Genomic DNA, 11,204 nt, shown 5'->3' with positions numbered 1-11,204 from the left:
ATTTTTGTTTCTTTATGTTGTGGTGTAATCCATACTGAAGGCTGTAGTGTTTGATCTTCATCTGCAAGTGCTCCAAGTCTTTTTCATTTTCGGCAAGCAAGGTGGTGTCACCTGCTTATCACAGGTTGTTAATGAGTCTTCCTCCAATCTTGATGCCACATTCTTCCTCATATAGTCCAGCTTCTCAGATTATTTGCTCAGGATACACAGGAATAAGTATGGTGAAAGGATGCAACCCTGACACACACCTTTCCTGATTTTAAACCATGCAGTATCCTCCGTTCTGTTCAAACGACTGCCTCTTGCTCTATGTACAGGTCCCTCATGAGCATAAATTAAGTGTTCTGGAATTCCTATTCTTCGCAATGTTATCCATAATTTGTTATGATACACACAGCCTTTGCATAGTCAATAAAATATAGGTAAATATCTTTCTGTTATTCTCTGTTTTCAGTCAAGATCTGTGAGACATCACCAATGATATTCCTCATTCCACATCCTCTACTGAATCTGGCTTGAATTTCTGGCAGTTCCCTATTGATGTACTGATGCAACCATTTTAAAATTATTTTCAGCAAAAGTTTACACTCTTACCATGCAACCCAGGAATTGCACTGCTAGGCATTTATCCCAGAGAAATGAAAACTTTGGATGATGTAAAAATCTTTAGACAAATGTTCATAGCAGCTTTATTTGTAATAGCCAAAATCTGGAAATAAGCCAATGCCCTTCCATGGATGAATATTAAAAAAAAAAAAACAAAAAAAAACCAACAACTGTAATACACCTGTCTTGGTTCTCCGGTGCTGCTATAATAGAAATACCACAAGTGGATGGCTTTAACAAATGGGGATTTATTCTCTTACAGTTTAGCAGGCTAGAAGTCTGAATTGAGAGTGCTAGCTCTAGGGGCTGGGTGAAGGCCCCTTGACCCTGGGCTTCAGCTCTGCCTCTTGTTCCAGGCCCATTGGAGCAAGCTAGAGGCTTCTTCTGACTCATGCAGCTGCTGGCTGCTGAGGCTGATGAACTCAAGAATGACAAGGAAAATGGCACAATCCGAAGATTGGCAGGCAGCATGGCAGGCCACTGGATCGAGTCCAGGAACTGGAGATGTAGACTTGGCAAAATGCAGTATCGAAAATGTCCTAAAAGCTAGAGACCTTCTTCAAAGCTTCTTCTTATATAATGGAAGCAGGCCACACCCTGAAAGCAACTAAATAGCTGCTCACAGCAGATTCCACCATGGAGTTCATTATACCACATCCAAACTTATCATAGGGAATAATTACATCCAGCTGTCATGCCACTCAAAACCATGGCCCAGCCAAGTTGACACAACCTTAACTACCACAACATCCATACCATGGACTCTCAAAAACAAACAAACAAACAAACTCACTGCCATTGAATCGATTCCAACTCACAGAGAAACCCCCTTTGGGTTTCCCAGGTGGTAAATCTTTACGGAAGTAGATTGCCCAGTCTTCTTTCTGCAGAGTGGCTGGTGGCCAACCTTCTGGTTAGCAGTCAAATGCCTTAGGTACTGTGCCACCAGAGCTCCTTTACCATGGACTCACTTACTCAGCAATAAAAAGGAACAAACTATTGATTCCTGGAAAACTTGAATGGATCTCCAGAGGATTATGTTGAGTGAAAAAAATCCAATCTCAAAAGGTTACATACATACCGTATGATTTCATGTAACATTCCTGAAATGACAAAACTATAGAGATGGAGAACAGCTGGTTGCCAAGGACTAGGAGAAGGGAGGGAATGAAATGGGCGTGACTATGAAAGGGTAATATGGTGGATCCTTGTGCTGGCATTGTTCTGTATCTTGACTGTGGTTGTCATATAAGCCTATATATGTGATGAAATTGCATAGATGTATACATACACACAAATGAGTTCATATAAAACTGGTAAAATCTGAATAGGGTGGATGGATTATATCAATGCTAATTTCCTGGTTGTCATATTGTACCATAATCATGCGAGATGTTACCATTAGGGGACACTGGGTGAAGACTATTCCGTACATGTCTTTAAAATTTCTGCCTGAGAATCTACAGTTATCTCAAGATAGAAAGTTTAGAAAAAAAAGAGTACTGAAATGATCTATGATCCCACACCCATTTAATAAATAGAGAAAATAAGGCTTGGAGATAATAATCAGTTTAGTTTGTCTAAGAACTTGTAGGAAATCTAGATTAAAACTCACCCATACTGCAGTTTCCAATTCAGAATTCAAGCCTGGAACTAATTCAAGGATCACTAATATTGGCACTAATAAAGAACCTTTCAGAGAACTCCAGCTGCCACTTTACACAGTTTCCCAACTCAACAGAGTCATTTGATGATAATAAATTGTTTTAAGACACTAGGTTTTGGAATAGTTTCTTATGCACTAAGTGGAATACTACATCAAGTAAAGTGAGCAAGCATTTGCGGGCAAATTGATGAGCTTTTAAGTCACAGTGAGTCTATTGACTTTAAATGCTAGGATTCCTGTTTATCCCAAGCTATTCCCTGAAACTCATTTTCTTGAATACTCTCTAAGTATGTTTGGAGCGAGAATGAGCAATAATTGTGGGGATGCAGATGCAAAGGAAATTGAACAACCAATCATTGACCTTGAAGGATTCATAGTCTAGTGAGACAAAACATCAATGTATTAAAAGGCCACAAGAATAGTGTGAAGGCAACAAATCAGCAAGTTCAGTATATTACAGCACAAATTAAATATATGTGGCCATGCATGGCTATCCATGCAGCAGTAGGGAGCTAGACATTTTGGGCCCTGAAGGCAGCATTTCAGAAAGGGCCCCCTTCCCTTTGTTAACTATGAAATGAACATCTCCAGCAATGCAGAGGCTAGTTGCATGATACTAACACTTCTGAAGAAAAATGAGTCAATTTCCAGGGGAAATCATTCTTCTTTTAATTTTCTCTTATTTTCTGTTCCTGACATGTGATTTTCTTTTTGGCAAGTCCCAATTTCCCTGAACATCAGTTTCTTCATCTATAAACTGGAAATAACAACAGAAGAATTGAAACTCTGGAAATCTGAATTGGAATCTCAAATCTGTCATTTACTACTGGTGTAACTTTGTGTATATCACTTTTCCCTATCTCATTTTCCCCACCTGTAAAACAACAATGTTGAGCGGAATGGTCCAGAAGATCCCCACCAATTCCAATAATTCTTGGTAACTATTGCTGGAAAGGAGTTCTGATGGTGTAGTGGTTAAGGCATTTGACTGCTAACCAAAAGGTCGATGGTCCGAACTGAGAAAGAAAGATGGGGCGATCTGCTTCCATAAAGATTTACAGCCTTGGAAACCCAATGGAGTCGCTATGAATTGGAGTCAACTCAATGGCAGTAAGTTTACTGCTGATGGAATTAACACAAATTGGTGTAGTCTGTCTCAGACTCACCACAGCATCAGCAACGCTATTGTGACTTCAAGGTTGGGCTCTTGGCATCTCTTTAGAATGGCAGAGACTACTGGAACAGTCTCTATGGTGGATCCCTGCAGGTGTTTAAGACAACAGTTAGTAGAGGCCCTTACTGTGGGGCTTGGGAGCCTTCTTCATGGGAGAAAATGGAGTCTACGTTTCTCAACTTCTACCCCCACACACCCATCTCTACCCTGCCTTTAATGAAACCAAAGCTTTGCCATTCTACTAGTCACACTGTGGATATGGGAAAAGTTCCAAAATGGTAACGAGTGCTCACCTAGCACCCTGCGCCCCAGACCAAGGGCACCCAGAAAGTCCATTGTGCAGGAGAAGGAGGTTGCTAGCTTCCAGGCAGGGAAGTTGTAGGGTAGACAGTGTCGTAAGGGCAGGCGTGAGTGGGGGGGAGCTCATAGGTGCGTTCTGGGCGGAGAGGGAGGAGGTGCCGGAGGAGATGTGCGGCCCCTTTAAGACCCCAACGCTTGCCTAGCCAAAGGAAGGGGGGTGCAGTGGGGACGCTGCGTGATGGGAAAGTCGCCGGCTGAGTCTCACACTTTCTCCCGATTTCTTAACTTTCAGGTCGAGGGAGCAGGAATAAAGCCATTGTGCCAGGGTGGAAAGGGGGGTGCGGGCTTGCAGCCCCCGTGTACTTGCGGGACTTCCTGCCAGCGCAGAACGGTCGGTCGGCCTCTCTGGCCAAGTGAGGAGCAAGCGGGCGGGCGGGCAGGTGGCCCCGGGCCGCCGCGCCCGCGCCTTGGCTCTGCCCCCACGAGCCAAGCGAGCCGCTGCTCACTCGTGGTGAGGGCGGTGATTTTTTTCCTCCCACCCACTTTTGAGTCGCACCCCCCCTCCCCTTGCGCGCACTCTAGCTCTCGCCACGACCTGCGAGCCCCAGACCTCGGAGGAGCGCCTGGGGGAGCTCGGAGCGCGTGCACGCGTGGCAGACGGAGGAGGCCAGTGCCCAGGTCAGTGAGCAGTGTCCTGCACCCGCGTCCCCCACTTTTCTTCCCATTCTGTTGCACAGGTGGGGTGTCAAATGTTGGCTGGAACCTTCTCTAGAAGTTCCCGCAGGGCGCCTGGGACTTGCCCGACTTGCCACTCCAACCCACTATAGGGCCCAGCTGCCAGCAGCAGGGGCTAGGTGAAGGCTAGGAAAGTTGGGGGCTTTGGATTCGAACTCACTACTTGTTACTCGGCCTGCCTTTCTCCATAATCTGGTTCTTTGGGAGGCCACCTGGGTATTGCTGCCCAGCTACCTCACAGGGTTTTGCATTCCCCTTAATTACCACAAGTGTCCTGAGCCTGTTTTCCTACTTGCTAAAGTGCCTTGGACCCAGTGGATGATTAATGTGCACTAAAGTTAATGAAACAGGGTGGATAGGGGAGAAGCTCTTCTCTGAATACCTGCTTCATTTGGGGGCCCAGACCACCGAGGTTGGAGATTGAGACAGTAGACTCAGGAAGCAACTTGGTGTTGCTAGAGCATGGGGCTGGGAGTTGGAAAGCCTGACTTTGAGCTGCTCTCAGCCTTACCACTAACTAACGCCAAGAGATTGGGCAAGTCTCTTGAGTTCTCTGGGCCCCAGGGAGCCCATTTTGAAGATGGCCGTTGTTGTGGGGAATAAATACAATGGCAGATCGTGAAGTGTTTTGCAAGCCAAATGTAATACATTGTTTGTCAATCACAGAGCAATGAAGGCATTGACTCTGACAACAGAGACCCAGAGCTACAACTGCTACTTTTCAATGGCAATCCACACCAGTTAACTGAGCTTTTCTTTGGGTAGAGGGGGAGAGGATTTCAGCTGAAGAACAAGGGCTGTCGACTCCAGGGTCTTCTTATTGTTTGTCAGAAAGAAAATTGCTACCCTGGGGGCTGTCCCACAGATGACAGTGAATGTGAGATTACAAGGTCAGTCAAGCCTCTCCAGAGGATTAAAGGGACATTGTGGCGCATGAAGAACCAGCTGACATGTGCTCATCCCTTAACCTTCCTATGGGGGTATCTATTTGGCTCTCTTTTACCCAGGAGACCTGCTTTGAGAGTGGACTTCTGACACCTGATGGCCCAGATTGCCTTGCAGTTACAGCTGAGCAAAGAGCAGTTGGTCCCTTTGCTTGATACAAATGAACAATGTGAGCGCTTGTTTCACCAGGCACCTTAATAGATACCTTTCTGGTGATACGTGACATGTTTCTAGTTCTTCTGTAAAGCCCACTCACCCCCCCAGTGCCATTTGGAGGGCTTTGTTTTCTTTGTTGCTTTCTTGTTGAGTCCTAGATCTCCCCCCAAAACATGTCAATGGCTGCATTTCTAAGTAACCTGTAAAAGAGGCAGTGCAAGTTCAATGGCACAACAGCCCGAGTGAAGCAGACAGAGAGTTAATGCAGAAATAACTCCAGTTAACTGGGTCAAAGTATAATTTGAAAAATTAAGGACAGTTTGGCTCTTTGTAAGAATAAGAGTCGACATGTTTGCTGAGCGATGCTTGCTTGTGTTTACTGCTACAATCCCAACGAATATCTTGAACCCCCCTCCCCAAAGGAAAAAAGAAGCTAAAGGGATTAAAGAGAAAATAAGTGGTGGGGAGACTTGGGGAGAGAGAGAACTCTATTCAGTTTATAGTTCTGTACAGAATACCAAGGCAGGACTTCAGGATCTTGTAAATCAAAAGTGAAAATTTATGAAGCGATTTGTTTTCTGATGTTCTCCATCACAACCTGGGAGGCTTCACAGATGACAGGAACGCCAAACGAGATTAATTGCTCTCTAGTCACCAACTTTTCTATTTGCTCATAACATTAGTTGGGACCCAAGAAAAGCAAAAGAATTCTAAGAGCCATTTTCTTGCCAGTTTGAGTTATGAAGCAATGCTACTGTTCACAGAATCGTCCAACCATTGTACAAGAAAAACAACCCTGTTGGTTCTTACATGGTGAGGCCTGAAAACTGTGGTTTCAGAAGTACCCCTGGAGATCCATATGTGATTGTAATAAATTGGATTTCAGTGCCTAAAAATCTTTCTTATTTTGAAGCTTGAAGGATAAACTTATTAAAGAAGGCTCAGGAACAACCCCACTGGGCTGGGTAGCTCTGTTTAATTCTTAATGGAAATGGTTTGCTTCAAGGGAATCTGGTAACTCTCAGGGGACAGAGAGATTCTGAGTGACTGAAAGTGGACCTCAAGCTCACAGAAGGGAGCAAGAAATCAGAACCCAGGGCTTTGCAAGATTAGAATCATGTCCTGGGAGAATATGGTCCTTGTTTAGGGAGCAGGAAAGCAATCGAGAAGGCAGATGTTGTTGTTGTTGTTGTTATGTACCGTCAAGTCAGACCCGACTCATAGCGACCCCTCCTTGGGTTTTCGAGGCAGTATCACTATGGAAGTAGATTGCCCCATCTTCCTTCTGAGAAGGCAGATGGATGCTTCAAATCCTTCCTGATAGCACAAATGATTCTCTGTGATTTGTTGTTGTTGTTATGTGCCGTCGAGTCAGACCTGACTCATAGCAGATTAGACATTCATAATTTGAAACAATGGGTTTTTAATTATTGGGATAGCTTCACAGCATGTAAGTAGGAGCTGTGACATCTACTTCAGAGCTCAAAGACATTTCAATTCTCCGGAATGATCATCTTGCATTTCTTTTATTTCTTTGTGCTCAATATTTAAGTTGGACCCTGTGAAAAGATCAATAAATTCAGTTCTATTCAGGGTTAACCTGGCACTGAATGTGGGGTTTCTAGAATATTTAAATATTTTAAGAACACCCATTGGAAGAGTTTTACAAACTTTAAAGTCTAATGACTCGTAACTAGATGTGAGCTGTAGAGCAAACTTTGTGTGTTCTGAGGCTCAAAAGGTTAAGAATCCGTCTCCTAGACTGGAAATACAAATGTCATATTTTTAAGAATTGTGGTTACCTTGAAGATACAGTGTGAACAAATTACCTATTTAAATTTGCCTAAATTTCATTTAAAATGGCCCGTTTTAAATTTCCATTTCGTATTTGGGCTTCATGGTGGAGGAATGTGTTTGAACCATAGTAAGCAGTAAAACTGTTTTCAGGTGCTAATTACATCTATCTTTTCCTACGTAAGTAGGCACATCAAAGATACTTATAGATCTCATAGAAGACATAGGAGAAATATCCCTGAAAGATTAATAATAATGGTAGTCTTGAAGTTCAGGTGAGTTAACTTTCATTTTAGAAATTTCTTGGGTCTCACACTTATGACTTTTACTGTGTTTACCAAAATAGCAGTCTGCAAACCTCAGTTTCCCTTTTCTCCCAAACATAATCAATCTCTTGAGAAATCAACTTCAATTCACTTCGGAAGGAAGATTTCCAACTTTATTTTTATTTTGCTATGACCTGCCTGTTGTGACTTAGCCTTACAGTTGGATAGAAATGTACGTTCATTTGCTTGAATTTTCTCCCATAAACTTGGAAAGACAGGAGAGGCAAGTCCTCTTTCTTGTGTGGGAAACAATGCTTGTGCTTATGTATGTCTTCCAGCATTTTTTTCAAACAATTTAGAAGCCTAAGCATCAATGATCTCTGCCAGTCCCAGAGTGTTTGTTTCAAGGGTTTTTTTTTTGTGTTTTTTTTTTTCTGCTTTCTTCCCAACAGCTTGAGTGCACAGGCCCTGAAGTTCTGAGTTACCTTCTGCAGTAGTCAAAATGAGAAAAAAGTGGAAGATGGGGGCCATGAAATACATCTTTTCTTGGTTGCTGTTCTTTCTTTTCCTAGAAGGAAGCAGAGCAGAACAAGTAAAGCGTAAGTTTCCTTAAGTTTTTGAAAAAGTGTTTTTGAAAAATGTGGTTATACTCTGTAGAGACTGTGATTTAGCCCAAATGTGGCTTAGAATACCGTTATTCTAAGAGAAGAGAGTGAATGTTACTGGTTTATGCATGAGTTGATAAAAGCACGAGAGCTTTGAATCAGGCCAACTAAATTTGAGGCTGTTTTTCTGATTATCATACAGTTTTCATCTCATAGAATACATGAAACATTAGCTTATTTTCCCTTTCCTGTTCTAAACTTTACAAATCTCATTCCATTTTACGTAACTCTAGAAATATCTGACAGATGAGCTGGAGTTTTTCCCAAATTTCAGACTCTTCAGGAAAGGTTTTCAGTTTATGAAAGAAAAAAAAAAAAAAAAGTAAAGCAAGCTCTGTCTATTCCCTTAAACCCTAAAACATAGAAGGAAAAAGCTTCGTATGAACTAGATTCAGCTGAAAAAATCCTTTAAGGAAATTGAGATTCCAGGGACCATTAGCAAACTGGATGCCATTGATGGAAAGGAGCATCCCAGCGAAGCCAGAGAATATTTCTAGAAAGTCAGTGACCCGTGTGATGGGCTAACACATTGGAGAAAGCAGAGAGTGGCAGAAAAGGGGGATAATTAACCCTACTTGCTGTCACATTTGGAAGATTTATGAGTTACCATTGACATATTTGCTCTTGTTAGGAGCTTTCTGCTGCCTTTGCACAGTATGGGCCTCACCTTCTTTGGACCACTTGCAGCCACCTCTGAAGTGGACATTGCTCTAAATTTGACAGAAAAGCCATAGCTCTAATTCCCACTTTTAGGCTGCATCAAAAGAAGCACAAAGTGGAACTGGTCCAAGGGGGGCATTCTCTGCTCCACTGGACTTATTCATGAGAAGGAACTGTGAAAGTATTCTTGGTAGGAGCTGACACACCATCTGAAGCCCATCACTTAAACATTTATCTCCTTTATCAACATAAGTTAAACAAATCAGGCACTAGGCTTGCTGACAAAGAGAACAATGACAAGCCTATTCCATCATTATGTGTATTTATTTCTCATTACCATCTTCATAGTAAATTAGTCCTGTTCCTGGGAGAAATAATGCTTTTGATTAGGCTTTTAAGTATAATGATCTGTGGTGATATCTATATGGTTGAGACACAAGAGAAAATTTAGCAGGACAAGAGCTCAATAATCAAGCTTCATCAGCCTGTCCCTGTATCACCCCAACTACCCCCTTGTCCTTCCACTTGAATATATACAGTCCATCTCAGAGCTGTCCTCTTCCAGAAATCCTCCTTGATTTAAGTGTATGTGATAGAAATGTCCACCAATTCTCACTCAGTTCACCTCACAATCAGCTGTGCTTTAAAATCCCTCCACTCTTAAAACTTCCCTGATGGCCTGTTATTGATGGCATAATGAGTAAACTTGTAACTCTTAGAAGATCATGTTTCTTGGAAGCCTTCCATATTTATGAAGAATTGAGGAATACTGTCCATGCAATTTAAAGCTTACCTGATGAACCAAAGAAAGATGGACCTTAAATATTTATGGACGAACATATATCACTTTCTGACTTTTTTTTTTTCTTTTTTTGCCTAGGAATTTGTCCCAAGCCCTTCTGATATTCAATCAGTGTCAAAGTTATTATATAACAGATGGTTCAGGACACTAGTTCTGGTCTAATGTTTTAGGCTTGTAGTTGGATGATGAGGCTAAAGTCATGGTCATTCCTTAAATGAGCCACCAGCATCATTCTGTACGTACCCATACCCAAGCTAACTATCTTGAAGACATTTGCAAAGTCATTTCCAGTAAAGGGAAAACCTCAAAACATATACTCTATATATGTTCCCTTGATACATATTCATATACACTTAATGCTTGCATTGAGATTTATATTACAGCTGTAACACTGAGGAGTTAGAAGAAGTGAAAATGCTAGTTCATAAGCAAATGGTTACATAAATGATCTATGTAATGTAATGTCATGTGATCATTCAAAAACACTGCTTGTTGAAAATTTGGTGACTATAGAGAATGCCTCGATGGCAAACAACAACAACAACAACATAGAGAATGCCTATGTTGACTTATTTTAAAATTTCTTAAATTGAAAAATTAGTATATGCTCATTGTACAAAAGGAAATAAAAGTATCTGAGCTTCATAGAAAATATGTATTCCTCAGGCCCTTATCCCACTCTCTAGGGATAACTATTATTAATAGTTTGTTATGTGTTCTTCAAAAGGTTTTTCCTGTTATAAAAACATACATGCATGTTAGGATTTTTTCTTCTTACAAAAATGAGATGATAATATGTGTATGTGTATATATATATTCTCTCCATCTTGCATTTACTCAATGATATGTCTAGGAAATAGAAAGCTAACAGTGCCATGTTTTTCCTAATGGTTGCATAACTTTCATTTGCATAAACATACCATGGTGCATGTGATGGTTAAGTTTGTGTGTCAACTTGGCTGGGCCTGGTTGAGTGGATGGGCAGCTGAATGCAGTTATTCCCCATGCTGAGATTGGTAATTAACTCCATGGTGGAATATATTGGAGCAGCTGAGTAGCTGCTTTGGGTATCTGCTTCCCGTATATAAGAAACAGCTTTGGGAATGGTCTCTAGCTTATGGCACTCTTGAACACTGCATGTAGCTGTGTCATTGTTCAGTAGCCTGCCATGCTCTGCCGACCTTGGGACTTTCAATGGACTTGAATTAATGGCCTGCTGTGTGGTTTGGTAACATAGGGACTGTGCCTTTTTACTTGTCAACCTTGGGCTTGTCAGCCTCAGCAGCCAGCAGCTGCCTGAGTGAAGAAAGCCTCTAGCTTCAGAGGGCCTGGAGTTGGAGGCAGAGTTGAAGCCAAAAGTTGAGGGGATTTCACCCAGCACCTAGAGCCTGACACTTTGAACTCATACTTAAAGCCTCCAAACTGTAAGAGAATA

The 11,204-nt window shown here is 42.0% G+C and overlaps 1 protein-coding gene across 1 annotated transcript in view; it reads left to right on the top strand.

Moving 5' to 3' along the window:
- The first annotated feature begins 8,144 nt into the window (after positions 1–8,144).
- CHRDL1 (chordin like 1) overlaps positions 8,145–11,204 on the top strand; it is a 183,094-nt gene continuing 180,034 nt past the window's right edge. Inside the window, exon 1 of the mRNA XM_007952594.2 lies at positions 8,145–8,241. Within this exon, the coding sequence (XP_007950785.1) occupies positions 8,145–8,241 (97 nt within the window). The remainder of the gene's footprint in view (positions 8,242–11,204) is intronic.

Source organism: Orycteropus afer, unplaced genomic scaffold (genome assembly GCF_000298275.1).
Source record: "Orycteropus afer afer isolate SDZICR_OR568_19922 unplaced genomic scaffold, OryAfe1.0 scaffold00352, whole genome shotgun sequence".
In the NCBI taxonomy this organism is placed as follows: domain Eukaryota; kingdom Metazoa; phylum Chordata; class Mammalia; order Tubulidentata; family Orycteropodidae; genus Orycteropus; species Orycteropus afer.
This window is presented reverse-complemented; position numbering and strand designations above follow the sequence as displayed.